This window comes from Leptopilina boulardi, unplaced genomic scaffold, assembly GCF_019393585.1.
Source record: "Leptopilina boulardi isolate dan_hultmark-lab unplaced genomic scaffold, ZJU_Lbou_2.1 LbouV2_341, whole genome shotgun sequence".
Classification (NCBI taxonomy): Eukaryota; Metazoa; Arthropoda; class Insecta; order Hymenoptera; family Figitidae; genus Leptopilina; species Leptopilina boulardi.
Window position 1 is genome coordinate 4,060,386 of NW_026137909.1, and position 18,211 is coordinate 4,078,596.

The following is an 18,211-nucleotide window of genomic DNA, read 5'->3' on the forward strand; positions in this document are numbered from 1 at the left end:
ATCTTTTGTTGCAAAATTAATTCTAGACTATATTTTCTATGCTTATTTTATTTATTTTTTATTTATTTATTATTTATTTATTTTTTTCCCTTACTCGACGTTACTGAATTTCTGCCACTCATTAGAATCGAATTATCAAATTTTTATCGAATTCCATTCAATATATACGTTTTTATTAACAAAAAAAGAGACGAGGTGGAAGAATTTTCTAACCTCAAAACAATAATAATGATAATAATAATTGTAATTATTATTTCCATTATTATTGTTTTTATAACGTGAAAGGTCGATGTGTTTGAGGTTATAGACGGCAAACATTAGCTGAAAATTCACGATTGATGTTTAAAAGGTGAACATAACCTCAAAATTCATATAAATATAATAGTCATTTATAGGTGAAAAAAACCACTCGATTTTAATTTATGTCAGGTCAGCTTAAATTTAACGTGAGACCAAAAAATTATATATGTCGAAAAGTTCAAGTTAAGAGGCGAATATAACCTCGGAAAGTTCGACCTTAAAATTTAAGAACAAGAAAATAACCTCAAAATCACGTTCAAGGAGGAGAATATAACCTTAAAAATAAATAGGCAGATCAAAGGGACGAAAATAAATTAAAAATTTTCAGAAAAGTTAAGGCTCAATAATTTGATTCAAAATAATAGTTTTTGTTTAATTCAAAATTATTTAATAGGGGAAAATATTATTAAAATTCGGTTAATCAAACAAATAGGAGAAGTAATATATATATATATATATATATATAATTTGATTTACTGTTTTTATAATTTACTGAGCGACATATTTTTCAGGTTATGAAGTATAAACACAAAACGTATATAGATATACATAATACGGATAGGGAGGGTTATAACTGAATTCTATGCAATTACGAATCTCCCTCACTACAATACAAACAATTGTCGATTCCTGTATACATATAAATCAATTTCAGATTTAAAATCGACTATACATGAAGATAAAAAAAATTAATATAGCGTTACCGTTACCGTTACAAAAAGTATCGAATTATGAATAATATAATAATAATAATAATAATAATTATAATAATATAATAATATGTTATATATGTATATATTATAACATAATTGACTATTTTTATATTTTTATTTATTATTATTAAAATTTATTAAGTCTTAATAAAATGGAAAATAATAATTATTATGATATGAATTATAATAGAAAAATGTTATCTACACTTTGAGGTTAATTTTGAATTATTTTAATTTGATAAGGGAATAATTTATTGTAGCGCCAGAATATTTTATATAAAAAATATACAAAAAGTTAATTATTTAATTATTTTAAATATTTACCAGACTAGTTCAGAAAATGATAGGAAAACTTCCTAACAACTCGCGGAGAGGGGGAGGTAAGGAGAAAAACACATTAATTATTTCACTGAATTTAATTTCACTGTAATATTTATTTAAATTCCACTATTCAATTTTATTATTAATTTATTACTTTCTTTTTTTTTAAAATAACAGGTGAAAAGTTTACTTAATGTATTCGGCCTATGGCCGAACTTACAACAAGATTATTCCGCTTGCCATGCGGTGAGCAAACATCACTTTTAATATTTTCAAAACTTTATTTTTTATTTTATGCCAATCTGGCGAGAAATGGAATTTATTAATCACTGGGACTCACCGTTAATGCGTCGCCGTCCACGCATTGCAACTCGTCCTGACATGGTCGATTTAATATAACCACAATTATTTTTTACTAAATTGGCGTGCTGCCTGATACCACCATCAAAACGAGAATAGTATCATTTTAAATGGCTGACCTTTGACTCTAATCGGCGTCACCTTTCACGCTTTCCTTTTTGATGGTGAGTCCCAGTGAAAGTAATTAATAACTTTCTATTTGTCGATAATCAATATATCACGCGTCGATAAATTTCATCGATGTCGCTGGTAAGGTAGATCGCAACTCTACCAGAGAGCGTAGTGGTGTCCTCTATTCAAAATGGCTGCCCCCCATTATTGTGACAGGATCAAAACAATCAATATTTTTTCGAATTCCTGGTGCTCTTGAATATTCAGGAATCTCATCCAAATATGTGCACCAGGAAGTACTTCCCCTGCTGACTTCGTAACAGATGAGCGACCATGGATTTGGATATTGTCGACAATTTCTCGTGATAACATGAAATCATTTTTGGAACGCGAGTATACAAATTTTATTTATTAAAATAATACGAGAGTGATTCGACGAGTTGGCAGGTTTAATCTATTATTTTACTTTAATTTTATTCTTACATTTAAATAATTACTTATTTTGTCTAATTTATTATTTTATTTATTTTAGGAAAAAGGAAGATTACCATTTTGATGGGGTGATAAAAAAAATAACAATAAATTATTGTGTATGGCAAAATGCCACGTCACTATATATATATAGGAAAGTAATGTATATGATCCAAAAAAAGATTTTTTGTTTCAAAAAAAATCTTCTTTGAATTAAAGAAATTTATCCATTGTTTGACAAAAGATATATTATTATTACACACATTGAAGTTTAATAGAAACGAAAAATTGTTTAAATTTTTTTTTTGTTTATTATAGGAAACGACCAAGAGTGTGACTCAATTGTTTGAGAAAACAGTATGTTTGACTACATATGAATATAATCTGACTTTGTGCATAATGGAGCTTTAAGAAGAAGAAAAAAAAGAATTCATTGTGACGGACATTCCAGTTCAGTCATAAATAATGAGACAGATAATAGAGATCAAAAAAAAAATTTTTTTTTTGCGTCAAGCCTCTCTATTGCATTATTATCACAATAACCTTATTGCATAAATCGCTCCGAATAATAATATGTTGCTATATGTATAACAAAGTAACACACGGCAAAATGACGGATGTGTCACGTGAACCCGTTTTCATGATCCGGTCAAGTAGTGTGACTCAGAGGTTAAAGTTCCCGAATTGTGCAGATTATCGAGAGAGAGAAAGGGGGATTGATATACATTTTGTCTACATTTTTATTTCAATTGAGATAAAAAATTTATTGTTCTAATTACACAATATACTAAACTTGTACAATGTTATGTTAACCTTTCTCGTTGTATGATTGATACTATTTATATTGCGGCTTGCATATATTAAAATTATCAATATTTTATATAAATTTTGAGGTTATGTTCGTTTCATGGTCAGGGGAATTTAAAGTTATGTTGAACCCAAGGGGCCCATGCCCTATTTACTTAAATTTTGAGGTTATGTTTGAACTAAGGCCTTGAATCCTGGAAAACTATGCCCTAAAATTTTGAGGTTATGTTTGATCTCTGACCTTAAATCCTAGAAACTTATGCCCCTGAATTTTAAGGTTATGTTTAATCCAAATCGTAGAGACCTAGGACCTTGAATATTGAGGTTATGTTTGTTTTAATACTAATATATAAGTAGATATATGGGTACACAAAGAAAACAGGTTAATAAAAACAAAGTAAAAAATGATAGGGAGTTTGGTATAATTCTTTGACAGCATGGGAAAAATACTTGAATTCTATGCAAAGAGGAAATTTTTTATATAAAAAGAGTAAGAAATTATATATGGAAATTAAAAATAACTATGCTTACATAGTAGAAACTCTAACTTTGAACTTGACGTTGATATTACAATTTGCGTTACACTTGAAGAAATTTAAAATGTATGATGTAATTTTTTGCTTTTTAAATTTAACAATTTTAATTATAATAATTATTTATAATGTTTAATTATACAAACTTTCGTATAAAATGCGATTTAGAAACAATAAAATATTATAGAAAATAAAGCAAAACAGTCCCAAATAAAGAGGAAAAAGTCAAATCCATAATGCTACAAAATGCATGTAGACAATTATTTCCAGAGTAAGTAAATTAAGATTTGCAATGCATACTGCTTGAGAAAGTGCTTTGCAGCATGGGAATATTTGCTCGTCAGGTAGACGCTTATCTCCCATGTTTTTGAAGTAAGTTTCCCTCGATAGATCTATCAAAAAATGTCTTTATATTATGTACTTTGTGTGAAATCAAAACATAGTAAAAATAATTTTTCTCTTAGCAATTTTCACAATTTTGAAAAGGATTAAATGTACTTCCGACAATATATTTCACATGTTGTATAAAGCAGTAAATATTTTAACCTATCTGAGTATTTTTACAAAAAGAATATATAAATATATACTTATTCTGAACTTATTTTTACCCTAAAATTTATTGAAAAATCATTATGAAATAGGAAAAATTCAATATATTTAAATACAAACGTTTTGTGCATCGTGTAACGACGCAGGCTCCATGATGTACGTGTCAACTAGTTGTAATCGACATCTCAAGACGACAGCATCCATGTATATAGTGATATAGTTTTTGTGAAGTGAGAAATATTTATTATAATCTTCCTTCCAGTGAATTAATTTCAAGGTAAGAGAATATAATTTCAATATAATTCCAAACAATTTTATTTTAATATTTTCGAGAAATCTCGATAGCGTCGCTTTGCTTAATTCTCCCTGTGCCAATAGAAGCGTCTTAACCATTGATGCAGGGTCGGCTTTAGGCGAAATAGTAAAATTCAAAGCCTTAAAGCTTGCCTTGTTGACCGTTTCTCTTTTCCGCCCTTATCTAACTCAAATGCTTCTATAAATCAACGTAAACTTTAGAAAAGGACGAAATTATTTTATAATAATTTTAATATTTATGCAAGGTATTTACTTAAATACTTTGTAAATAAAATCAGAAAAAATTAGTGAAAATTAAAGAATTTTCAATATGGAAGTAAAATTATTTTTTTGTCAAGAATATGTATTGAAATTTAAATAATTTACTGTCACTGGTATGTATAAGGCAGTCCAACTTGTGACGTAGAGCGAGACGTCACTTTTCAAAATAGTGGCTGGTCTGAAGACACGCAATGAAAATTAATTAATAAATAATTTTGAAAAATTAATCTTTGAACCCAAGTGTAATTGTAAAATATTTTTTATTTATCGAAATCTATTTTTTAAAATAATAAAAATTAATTTTTTGATTGGTTAGAGATTTACATTGAACCGTAGAGTACGGTAAAAGAAAATTGAAAATTAACGCATGAAGCAAGAAGGAAAAATTTAATAGAAAACGAAACAGAGATTTACAATTATTTCAAAAAATATAGATGTCTTGGTTTAAATGCTGGTCCAGATTTGGTAAATATGTGTTTGTTTCTTATATCTTATTAACCCATTTTTGGTAACATAGGTTTTATTAATAGATACTAATACTTAATTTCTTTATAAACAGATAAACATTGATTTCAACTGTATTTTTCCAAATAACCACATTTGAAAAGATATTCGCCAGGAAATTGCACTTTTGCTAAGAAGCAAATTAAAAAGTAATGAAGACAAAGAGTCAATTTACAATATTGAAAAATTGTCAGAAGGTACATTTTCTAAAATACAAAATAAATAAATTAGTTCCCTATGCTTATAATATTGCTTTTTTTATCAGAATTTTGTTTCATTTTACAGAGCAACAAGATGCAGTGGTTCTTTATTTACTGCCGAAACTTATAAGACCATCATTTTTGAAATACGGAGATGAGCCAAGGGCAAAAAAATCAGATAAGGACAGCGATTCATCTGAAAATACTTCAAAATCTACGTGCAATGAAATACAAGAATCGTTCATTTTGCTTGTCCCAGTGAGATTTCATAACAATAATAAAATTCTTTTAACATCTCTTGCAGCAAATAATTAATAAATATAATGAATTTATATTTCAATTATTACTCTATTTTGAAGTTAAATTTAACTACACTGAAATTTCAATATCAAAATAAATAAATTTTAACAGTTAAGGTGATTAAGAAACATAATTTTTTTTACAGACTACATCTAAAGTGCAAAATAAATTAAAAGAAATAAGAAAAATTCTTAGTGCTACAAAGACACCACTGCAACCGCTTTTGGTTTTCGTAGGAAAAATTAGAAATCTTGAAGCAGTTTACGTTATTGTAAACGACATTCGATTTCAATTAGAATCACCACTTGAGGCATTGGATATTGCTTTTAAATTATTTTACGCTGTTGATATTAAATATCCAAAAGCAGCGTTTTCTGTTTGGATGTGTATCCAATATCTGGGATATGACATCACAAACACCACAGACCGCTTTGAAACTCAATTGCGATCATTAATTAATACAATCACTAAAGGTATTTTAAATAAACAACCTAAATATTAATTTACGTGTTATTTTTTATTATTTATTTCTAATATTTTTTAATCTTTGAATTTTTTTATGCCTTTAATTCTGATGAATCTGATAATCATAGTGATATAAAAGTTTTGATTCAGCAGAGATTAGTACGTTTAATACTTTCACTCGGAAATATAATGAAGAAGATGGAACTGTTCTTGATGTATTATCTAATTGTTTAAAAATAGATGCTTCATTGTTTATTTGAAGTTCACGTCTTGAATCGATTAGAAGTATTGGGAGAAAATTCAGAATCACTAGTTAAAACAAAGTCAAATTTAAAAATCCTTTTCATGGTTTAAATTCAGAGTATTTAATTTTTCAACATTTTAAAACGCATGGGACTTACATTCCTTCCACTCATGAAAAATTAGGCGAAAGAGATGAATTTCAAGAAACAAATGGTGTTCAAATTTTGCGAAAAATTCCTGTATTTGCTTCTTTTATACCAATTCTTTTGGTTTTGACCAAATTTTTCGAACTGCCATTAATTTTATATTTTGACGATTACAAAACGAATAACCCTCTTGGAAGTCATGCCGGTATATCAAAATGTGGAGCTGTGTATGTTTCAATTCCTTCTGTGCCTCCTGAATTTCAATCAAAATTAGAAAACATATTTCTCTTTATGTTGTTTAATACAATAGATCGTAAAGTTTTCCAAAATAAAGTTGTCTTTCAAAAAATAATTGATGAACTTCATATTCTTGAAACTGTAGGTGTTACTTTTGAACATTTATCACGAAAATTAACCGTATTTTTTTCACTAGTTTTGATATTAGAAGATAACTTAGGAGTTCATTCCATTCTTGGATTTTCCGAATGTTTCTTAGCCAATTTCCCTTGTAGATTTCGTCTAATTCACAAAAATGACATTAATTCTGTATTTTCTGAAAAACACTGTGCTGTAAGAAATGTAGATAATTATGAAAATGGGTTAAAAGAAAAAAAATCTCTCTAAAAGTGGCATTAAGGAAAAGTCAATTTTTCACACAAATTCATTAAACTTTCATGTAACGCAAAACATTGCTGTGGATTGGATGCATGATATACTTGAAGGAATTGCTCAAAGAGATATTGCTAAAGTACTGAATTATTTTGTTTATAATCTTAAACTATTTTCAATAGATACTTTAAATCAAAGAATACTTGGTTTCCATTATGGTTCAGCTGAAAAAGATCAAAAACCTCCAGAGATAATGGAGCAACACTTAAAAAATGCACAATTATCAATGAGCGCTTCTGAATGTTTTACATTAATAATGAATCTTGGGATCATTTTAGGAGATACAGTACCACGAGATAATAGACATTGGCGGTTATTAATAATATTGAAAAAAATCGTTGACATAGTTTCTGCCAAAAGTCATCAAAAGGGTTTGCATCATTGTTTAGAGTTTTTAATAACAGAGTATTTAACACTCTTAAGACAACTGTACCCTAATAGTTTAACTCTAAAACACCATTTTCTCGTACACTATCCTCGAATAATGTTATTAATGGGACCGCTATGTAAAACCTCATCAATCCGTTTTGAAAGCAAACATATTAAGAAGGAAAAGTAACATCACATGCATCAAAAAGTCGAGTAAATGTTTGTCACACTATCGCAGTTAGACACCAACTGAAACTAAATCGTCGTTTTGTTTTTAATGCATCAACATATTCAAAGTATATTTGTGGCCCTCGTAAACCGTCTGGTGTAACTTCACTTCCTTATTATTGAGATTTTTTTTCGTGTTTGCCATTTACTTTAAATAATGTTGTGCATATTATCAAGTGGGTTAAATGCTTTGACAAATATGTGAAACCAGGCACATAAATAAAAATAAAAATCATTAACATAATTTAAAACTTATCTCTGACCCTTAGAAAACAAGTTTTTTGAAAAAATTTCCAAACTTCTCTAAATGAACAGCTACGATTTTTGGGTTAAGTTTTCTCGTTTCAGGAGGTGCTAAGGAACCACCAGGTAAAAATGATTTTTCTTGGCATCATAGGCAAACTTTTTTTTCTTTCCAAACACCTGTGTATTGTTAATTTTATGGTTCGAGGATGTGATGTATCAAATTATATTGCAAAAACATGGGTATGAATATTGTTAACTTTATAGTACCTGGTACTATTTAGATAGTACCCCGTATCATCTATTTCTCACCGTGTAAAAATGATTTCGTGGGTCGATAAAGATCGTAGCTAATATATTGAAAAAAATTGTTCTCAAAATGTATGCTACTCATTTTGAACTGCAACAAAAATGAGACTTGGTTTTTTATGTGAAAACATTGAAAATGCTAATAATAATAAAAAGACTTATAATTATTTATTATAATTTATAAGATGGAGGAGTGAGGAAGATGAGTGTATGTTGACAATAAAGGGAAATAACGCCCTTTAATCCATATGATGACAAAAAGGGAGAGAGAGAGAGAGAAAGAGAGTAAAGCTTAAAGCTCAATAATATAATTTATTCAGTAAGAAAGACCAAGTGCGATTACATTTCTATTAGGATATGGACGAGAGTATCGCCAGGGGGGCATTAGAAACTTGCTCCCATGGATCCTTAGAGACCCTCGTTTAGCACCGTTCATATAACCTTCGTCGAGGGCTTCCATTTCCTCGCCCTTTTTCAGTTCGTATATGTGGGGTTTATTGCAGCAGTGCAGGATTCATCTGTATATATATATATATATATAATATACCTAAATTGCACACTATCGAACGATGATTATAACTCAAACCGTCTTCCCCTCCCACTACCCACTTTGGATTTAATGGGAACACAAAGTGAAATTAGATTTTTATTATTTTCCATTACACTAATTTCTTTATTATCTTTATTATCAAATATATATTTTGTTGGTATTTAAGAAACTAAACTAGTCAATCAACAAATTTGGTTGAGTGTTTTTATTGGCATAACAAAAATGTTTGGTTAGCTCAACCAAATTTTTTTTGTTATGATCAACAAAAATATTGCTTGATCAAAGGTTTTTTAGACCAAACTATTTTGTTGTGTTAACCAAATTATTTTGTTATCGTAACTGAATTTTGGTTGGAATTTAAAAATGTCCAACCAAATAATTTTGTTGGCCTAACCAAATGTTTGGTTGAGATAACTCTACGACTTTGTTTCAGCCAACCAAAATTTGGTTACAAGAACCATAATTGCCTAACCAAATAACAATTTTGTTGCAAACACTAAATTTTTTTTCTCAGTGTATCAATTCTTAATATTGTCATCCAACATATTGGATCAGCCATTTAGAATTTTGAAAAATCTTTTTTTTTTGGTGCAGAGTAGGGCTGTAACTATAAATACGATAACAATATTATATGGCTATTGGCGATTCAAACAGCTACACTAGCGCCACAGTTGAACTAATTTAGGCGTGACTCGCTCTGTAGCACTCCATGTGTTTTAAATTATTTTTTTTTATTTAACGCTTAAAAATAATTTTACAAACGCAATAAAAATATCAGAATAATTAAATAATTTGAAATAAACTGTCAAAACAGAGACTGCTTTAGAGCGAGTCACGCCTAAATTAGTTCAACTGTGGCGCTAGTGTAGCTGTTTGAATCGCCAATAACGGAGTGTAACGGTTTATTTGGGTACGGTTGTAACAGGGTACAATTGAAATATAGTAATGATTATGGCAGGGTACAGTTGTAACAGGGTAGGCCGTAACAGAATACGATTATAACAGTGGTAGATTGAAACAGAGTAATTGTTGTAAAAGTTTACGGTTGTACCTATTTTTTTCGGGTACAATTGTAACAGGGTATGGTTTTAACGATTTCTTTAGGTACAATCGTAACAAGGTTGTTTTTACCTTTTAAATTTGTGTTTTTTTTTGTAATCTATATCCAATACTGAATAGTCAGAATGTTTTCTCTAAGAAAATACTAATAATAAGAATTGTGTAATATATACATATATATTTGTGTGTTGTAGTGAGAAGGTTATTTTTTTACTGACAATGAGCTGAGTAAGGTTGGCTGCACGAAGTGGAGTGCATGTGCTCTCGGGTCACGGATATCGGGATACCATATGGTGTCGCGTGCTGCGGTCGCCAGACCGTGGAACCATCTTCACTCTCTCGCCCCACCAGACGAAACGATAGAATGCCGACGCAAGAGAGAGAAAGAGAGAAAGAGAATTCTGGACTCGTTTCGTGTTAATTCGTTGCCTCAAGGAATTTCTTGGAGCTCATGGCGTTTAAAAAGAACCAAAAGCCATCATGGTTATACCTATATAACTTTACAAGAAATATACACATATATATTTGGACAATGGCCTCATAGATAATGGTAGTCACTCGATATAAATATGTATATATATATATATATTTTTTTTTTTTATTTTAATTTTTTTACTCTTCGCGTACGACTCGAATTATATGCCTTTTATTGGGTTCTCTATTGTGATGACGATTATAGTGATTGTCATGCAACAATTGTGCTTAGTTAAAAAAACAAAAATAAATTTTTCTTTTAGAAATTTATGAGGCGCATCATTTCATAATGTGAATTAGTTGGAATTTTACTTTATTTGACTTTATGTTTTTTGAATTTAATAAAAATTTAAATTAACCAGAATTTACAGTGAAAAAAAAAATATTTTTTATTTGCAACAAAATCATTTTGGTTAGAAAATTTTTTGGTTCTTGTAACAAAATTGAAACAAAGTCCTAGAGTCATCTTAACCAAACATTTGGTTGGGCCAACAAAAATTTATTTGCTTGAACATTTTTTAAATTCCAAATCAAAATTTGGTTATGACAAGAAAATAATTTGGTTAAGCAAAAAAATAGTTTGTTCTAAAAAACCAAATGATCGTTTGTTGTCCTGACCAAAATTTTGGTTACGACAACCAAACAATTTAATTCGCTCTCGTATCTTAGAACAATTAGTTTAAATCTCTCATAAAGACAAAATTTTTTTATTGGTCCAACCAAATTTTTGCTCTGATAAATTAATTTTTTCAGTGATACGTAGTATTCATAACCAAGTGAAAATTAGGTTATATACTAATTTGATTGTACCAATCGAATTTAGGACAAATTGATTATTACTTTCATTAAAAATTTTTCAGAAAAAATTTATTCGCCTCGTCTTTTAAAAGAAATTTAAAAATTCCTAGTAATCTTTCCTAAAGGATAATTTTTAACCCTAAAGTATAATTTAGAATCATTTTATCTTCTTTCTTCTTATACATTTAAAAATTATTGAATTCCTCTAAATATATATATATATATTTATATTATTGTTCAAATAATTTTTATGTGAAGTTGGCGTGATTTGTGAGAATTCAATGTTTAGTCGAGAGGTTAAAATTCGTTTTTCTCTTTTTTTTTTTTTTCGTAAATAGGTACAATGACACACACTTAAATGCTTGAAGGGTGCGATTTTGATTTTTATTAGAGTTTTGAGAAATTGTTCGTTTCACGTGGAAAACAATATAATGACGTCGACGCCGTTAAAAGGGGGTTAATTGATCTTGTGACTTGAAATTCTTCATGACCCACGAGAGTTTCACGAGGTACTTATATGCTATATAGAGAGAGGTCTGTGATTAATGGTCGCCTCGGCAAATTCTCAAAATCCCATAAAGAACGTCGAAAGAGGGAGAACCCTATATTCTAAATGTTATTGGTACCCTCGAAAAAGAGACTGACCATTTTTCGAAGTAAATTCGTGTCATTTACTTTACATTCAAAAATATATATATAGAAATATAATACATTAGAATAAATACATAATTACGGAAAAATTGAATTTATTTCTAAATCTAAATTTGAACTTTTTTTAACCTTTAACTGACACCATGGGTCTAGTAGACCCGAGTATTTTTTCTCCCTCAAATTAATTGAATTTGAATACTTTTTTATATTTTAATATATTAGTTTGACATATAAGTATAACTTTCTAAGTTTTTTGCTACAACTAATTCGATACAAAAGAATAAATTAGCTTCAAACATTAATAAGTATAAATTTTTAATTTTAACCTAAAAAATCACATTTTATTCTACAAAATAAATACCTTTTTTGCAAGTTCTGCTGTTGTGGTAATTTTTTCCTTGAAGAATAATATAACCTTAAATTTTTAAGTCATAATATTAAAATTTAAATAACTCATGAATTTTCAAGTAAAAACACTCAATTTTTACGTTTTTATTTTTCACAATTTTTTTGAACTTAAAATAAATTAATCCCTGTAAAACTAATGAAATTTTGAAAAAAAACACATCATAAGCTACCTCATATTAAATTTTTGTGCAAAAATATTCAATACCGACTGTACAATACACTTTTGAATACGTCGGGTCCAGCAGACCCACTGTGCCATTTACGTTCGAATTGTGCCAGTTAAGGGTTAATTTTAAAGTTATGTTCGCCCTATAACCTTATTATTTGACATTTTATTTTAAAATTGCCTCTGAATCTATGAAATCCAACTTCCAACTTATATTCGCCTCTTAACTTGAACTTTTCGCCATATAATTTTTTTGGTTATATTCGTAGGCAATTTTTTTTTATCATATATATGTGACTTAGTCTCACGTCAAATTTAAGCTGACCTGACATAAATTAAAATCCAGTGGTTTTTTTCACCTATAAATGACTATTATAGTTATATGAATTTTGAGGTTATGTTCACCTTTTAAACAACAATCGTGAATTTTCAGCTAATGTTTACGGTCTATAACCTCAAAAACATCGACCTTTCACGTTATAAAAACAATAATAATGTAAATAATAATTATAATTATTATTATTATCATTATTATTGTTTTGAGGTTAGAAAATTCTTCCACCTCGTCTCTTTTTTTGTTAATAAAAACGTATATATTGAATGGAATTCGATAAAAATTTGATAATTCGATTCTACCGAGTGGCAGAAATTCAGTAACGTCGAGTATGGAAAATAATAATAATAAAAATATAATTTAAAAGTGTAGAATTAATTTTCTAACAAAAAATTACAATTAAAGTAAAAAAAAGGAAGTATTAAAATAGTTTTTTTTCTTCTTTTTAATTTTTTCTATTGTGATATATAGAATATAGAAAAGAAATAAGAACGCCATTTAAAAATATTCGGCTACTACGACGAAGTTAAATTTTTAAAAAATTATAACTTTCATAAGTTTTATTAAAATAACAAAAAATAAAAACATACGTATTTTCTTATTTTTCATAAAGATTTCGAAAAAAAATATCCTCGTCTGGTTTTTGAACCCAGCAGCAATTATGGGGACTTGCGGCAATATTCACAGTCAATATTCACATAAATTTTGAGGTTATGTTCGTTGTTTTTATGTTTGGGGAGGAAATTTCCCGCCAAAATTAGATTTAAATTTAAGGTTATTTTTTGTCTAACGTAGCTTCAAATCTAGTGGCAATCCCTGGAACTTGCGTCTAAATTCAGAGTCTTAAAACGTAAAATGATGTGATTTTAGCCAAATATCTATTTTCCCGCCGTAAAGTGACGTGACTTTAGTCCTTTTGTCTACTTTCACGCCGTGACTTTAGCCGATTGTCTATTTTTACGTCATTCACATAATTTTACGTTAAAAACGTAAATAATTGTTTCAAAAAATAATTTCTACAAATCAAGACCAATGTAATGGACAATAAATTGTCATTTCTCGTTTACGCTAACGAACAGAGTTGTTGTTTTCGTAGGTGGGGCAGGCGCGCAAAAAGTGGTCGAGAGAAAAAAAAAGAGAGAAAGAGAGAGACAGAGAGTTTAGGGAAAAAAAAATCTGCATTACGAGAGAACGGAAGGGAGCGAATATAGGCGCATGGGAAAATGTCACGGAGACGCGAGCGTGGAGGCGTCGCATGGTAAAACGATTATCCACGTGACTCTACGAAGTCCAACGCGAGTATTTAAAAAAAAAAAAAAAAACTTCTGCCCCAGTTAGTCATGAAACTTTTTTTTTCTGTTTTTTTAACAAATATTAAAAAACAAAAAAAAATTGTAGAATAAGAAAAGAAAAATTAAAAAATTGCTAATAATATACATAAAAAAAAAATCATTAAATAAAAACTCACCCAATGTTGTGTTGTGACGACTTCTCCATCTGTCGGTTCAAGATTCTACAGGACAAAAACAAAAACAGAAAAATTAATTAACTATTATTCTCTCGTTAGCAATAACTTTTAAAAAAAAAATTTAATTAGTAATAAATTAATTTCAATAAATTGTGAAATTGAACAGTATAAATGATGAATTTTATGTGTTTGATACTTTGATTATAATGAGATATAGTGATAATAATATAGTAATTATATTATCATTGTCATTATTATTATTATTATTATTATTATTAAACATGGTTATCAGAGACACTATCGATTTCAAGTCATTTGTATTTGTGTGTTATTGCATTTGTCATACGCAATGTGTATAGAGATATACGCCAATTCAATAAAAGCCCTTGGCACATAATAATAATTGCGTAAACGAATAAAAGCCATAATAAACACCAAAAAGGGAAAAATCGACAGTTTTTTTTAATTTCAGTCGGTTATGTATTACCCCCCCCCCACCCTCAACCGCTGAAAAGAAACACCAAACTTTTGAATTTCTGGGAAAAGTTGAAAAAACGCTCATTTAGGGAAAAAAAAGTATAATTTTTACGGAATGACCCAAAAAAAATTCAAAAAACGTTTATAACTTTTAAACAAATTAACGAATCTTTATCAAACTTGGCAATTAGAATCTTTACGTTAAATAGACTTTTTTATTGTGGAAAGATACACATTTAGAAAAAAAACATACAATTGTTATGGAATGACCCAAAAAAATCTAAAAAACGGTTATTACTTCAAAAAAAAAAATTACCAGATCGTTATGAAACTTGGTAATTATGTTCTTTTCAATTAAATGGCGAAAAAATATAAATTTACGAGAAAAAGTGTATAAATATTACACGGAATGACCCCAAAAAAAATCCGAAAAACGTTTATAACTTCCAAACAAATTAACAGATCCTTATGAAACTTGATAATTAGGATCTTTACGTTAAATAGCATTTTTTTTATTGTGGAAAGATACAAATTTAGAAAAAAAAACATACAATTGTTATGGAATGACCCAAAAAATCTAAAAAACGGTTATTACTCCAAAAAAAAATTACCAGATCGTTATGAAACTTGGTAATTATGTTCTTTTCAATTAAAAGGCGAAAAAATATAAATTTACGAGAAAAAGTGTATAAATATTACGCACGGAATGACCCCAAAAAAATTCAAAAAAACGTTTATAACTTCTGAACAAATTAACAGATCCTCATGAAACTTGGTAATTATGTTCTTTGTAATGATCGACATTCTTTAAAGGCGAAGAAATAAAAATTTAGGGAAAAAAAGCATATAATTATTACGGAATGACCCAAAAAAAAAAAATCAAAAATCGTTTATAACTTCTAAACAAATTAACGAATCTTCATCAAACTTGGCAATTATGTTCTTTGACTTGAATAGTTCCCTCTTTTTTCCTATTTACAATTTTATCTTTTATTTAATTTTGGGGTCAAACCATTATATTTCAACTAAAGTGGTCGCTGACTAATTTTTAAAAATTATAATACTTTGCAGGAATGATTTTGAAGTTATCAAGATCACGAAATGAAAAGAATTTTATTAAAAATTTAAATATTTATTGTAAAATATGAATTTAAAGTATATGAGGTGCTAAAAACTGTCAATTTTTTAGCCATTAGAAAATATGCAAAAAAACATAGAATTTACCATAAAAATAAAAAAAAATTATTGGAATTTACTAAGAATGAATTAATTTATCATTATCAATTGATATAATTATTTAAAGATGTGAAGTAATATATAAAATATGATTTCCAAGTGCACCTGTCAAATAACCTAATTTTGCGATTTTTATTCATTAATTATAAAAAATAGAAAACATTAAATTAAATAAAAACTTACCAAATATGAAGTTCTTGCCATAAACTTTTAGAATTTCTTTGCACTTTTCTTCTTTTCTATTCATAAGTATGAAAAATTTAAAAAATAAAATAGCTACTTTGTCTATTTTCACTATTTTTGAAAGTCAATAACTTTCTTGGAGAAAAATGAAAAAATATGGGGTTTCGAAAATTATTTAAATACACACTACATATACATTCACTGAAAATTTCGCATTGGTCCCGAAGCTATTTTCGAAGATAAAGTAAATTAAAAATTTCTTATTTTTTAGGCTATATTGACATGGGTTTTAAAGGTATTAAATCAATGTGAAGTTTGTCGTCACCAGTGAACCACCTTCACATTGATTTAAAATCCATGTCCATATAGCCTAAAAAATACGAAATTTTTAATCTACTTTATCTTCGAAAATAGCTTCGGGACCAATGCGAAATTTTCAGTGAATGTATATGTAGTGTGTATTTAAATAATTTTCGAAACCCCATATTTTTTCATTTTTCTCCAAGAAAGTTATTGACTTTCAAAAATAGTGAAAATAGACAAAGTAGCTATTTTATTTTTTAAATTTTTCATACTTATGAATAGAAAAGAAGAAAAGTGCAAAGAAATTCTAAAAGTTTATGGCAAGAACTTCATATTTGGTAAGTTTTTATTTAATTTAATGTTTTCTATTTTTTATAATTAATGAATAAAAATCGCAAAATTAGGTTATTTGACAGGTGCACTTGGAAATCATATTTTATATATTACTTCACATCTTTAAATAATTATATCAATTGATAATGATAAATTAATTCATTCTTAGTAAATTCCAATAATTTTTTTTTATTTTTATGGTAAATTCTATGTTTTTTTGCATATTTTCTAATGGCTAAAAAATTGACAGTTTTTAGCACCTCATATACTTTAAATTCATATTTTACAATAAATATTTAAATTTTTAATAAAATTCTTTTCATTTCGTGATCTTGATAACTTCAAAATCATTCCTGCAAAGTATTATAATTTTTAAAAATTAGTCAGCGACCACTTTAGTTGAAATATAATGGTTTGACCCTTTGAATTTCAAAAATTTCATGATAAAAATTAAAAAAAAAGAATGACAATAATTCAGAAATAAAAAAATAAAACGTTAACAAAATTCAAGACAATAATATTAACACAAAAATATAAACTTACATCTTTCTTCCTCTTCGGTGTTGTAACTGTGCCTGTAAAAAAAAAATCAAATATTAATTTAAATCAAAAAAGAATGCGCAATTCTATAAAATTACTATGGGACGGTCCACGCCAAACCAATATATATTGTTGAATTTGACATCTTCGATTTAGCTCAAATTTTTTTTACCATTTTATACCTTTGAAAAAAGAGGTTCATGTTTTTTTTCAAATTTTTTCATCAAGCCGTTAACGAGATATGAATTTTACAAAATTGAAGAATTTTAATGATTTTTTATTTTTGAATACTCATCACTTCCTTAAAAATGCATCCATTTTGAAAGTTTTTTTATTTCAAAAATTGTGTGTTTTTAACTCAAATTTTCAGAAATTTCATAAAAAAAATTATAAAATAAAAATTTACTACATTTTTTGTAATTTAAAGGTTAAAATCTTGTTTTTAAAACTCTTTGTATCCCTTCGATTTTTTTCAAAAAAAAAAAACTATTTTCTTTTACAAAAATTTTCAACCTATTTCGGTCGTGGGAAAACAATTTTTTCAACATTTTTAGAAAAAAATTCAAGATGATGGATCCAAAATGGCGGTTATTATGATTTGCCATTTTCAATTTTTTAATTTGAAAGTCGAATTCGAATTTAGCACCTGCCTAAACCCCCTTACACCAAGTTTCATTAAAATTTGTTAAAATTTTAAAAATGATGTCCGCCATTTTGAATTTTTTAATTTGAAGGTCAAATTCGAAAACCTTTAAACACCTAATATGGATTAAATTTAAAAAAAAATTTCGTGATTTTTACTTATTTTTCAATT

At 27.8% G+C, this 18,211-nt stretch overlaps 1 protein-coding gene and 1 long non-coding RNA gene across 16 annotated transcripts in view; one reads left to right on the top strand and one right to left on the bottom strand.

Moving 5' to 3' along the window:
- Nucleotides 1-18,211, bottom strand: part of LOC127285747 (transcription factor 12) — a 295,386-nt gene that overhangs the window by 212,750 nt on the left and 64,425 nt on the right. For all 15 annotated transcript variants that reach the window (XM_051311915.1, XM_051311899.1, XM_051311903.1 and 12 more), the window contains exons 4-5: nt 17,401-17,432; nt 14,326-14,370 (exon numbers count right to left, since the gene is read on the bottom strand). In XM_051311915.1, the coding sequence (XP_051167872.1) occupies nt 14,326-14,370; nt 17,401-17,432 (77 nt within the window). The remainder of the gene's footprint in view (nt 1-14,325; nt 14,371-17,400; nt 17,433-18,211) is intronic.
- LOC127285788 (uncharacterized) lies at nt 4,328-5,693 on the top strand. Its single transcript, XR_007843631.1, has 4 exons — nt 4,328-4,442; nt 5,058-5,206; nt 5,301-5,442; nt 5,531-5,693. It is a non-coding gene; the product is annotated as an uncharacterized LOC127285788 (long non-coding RNA).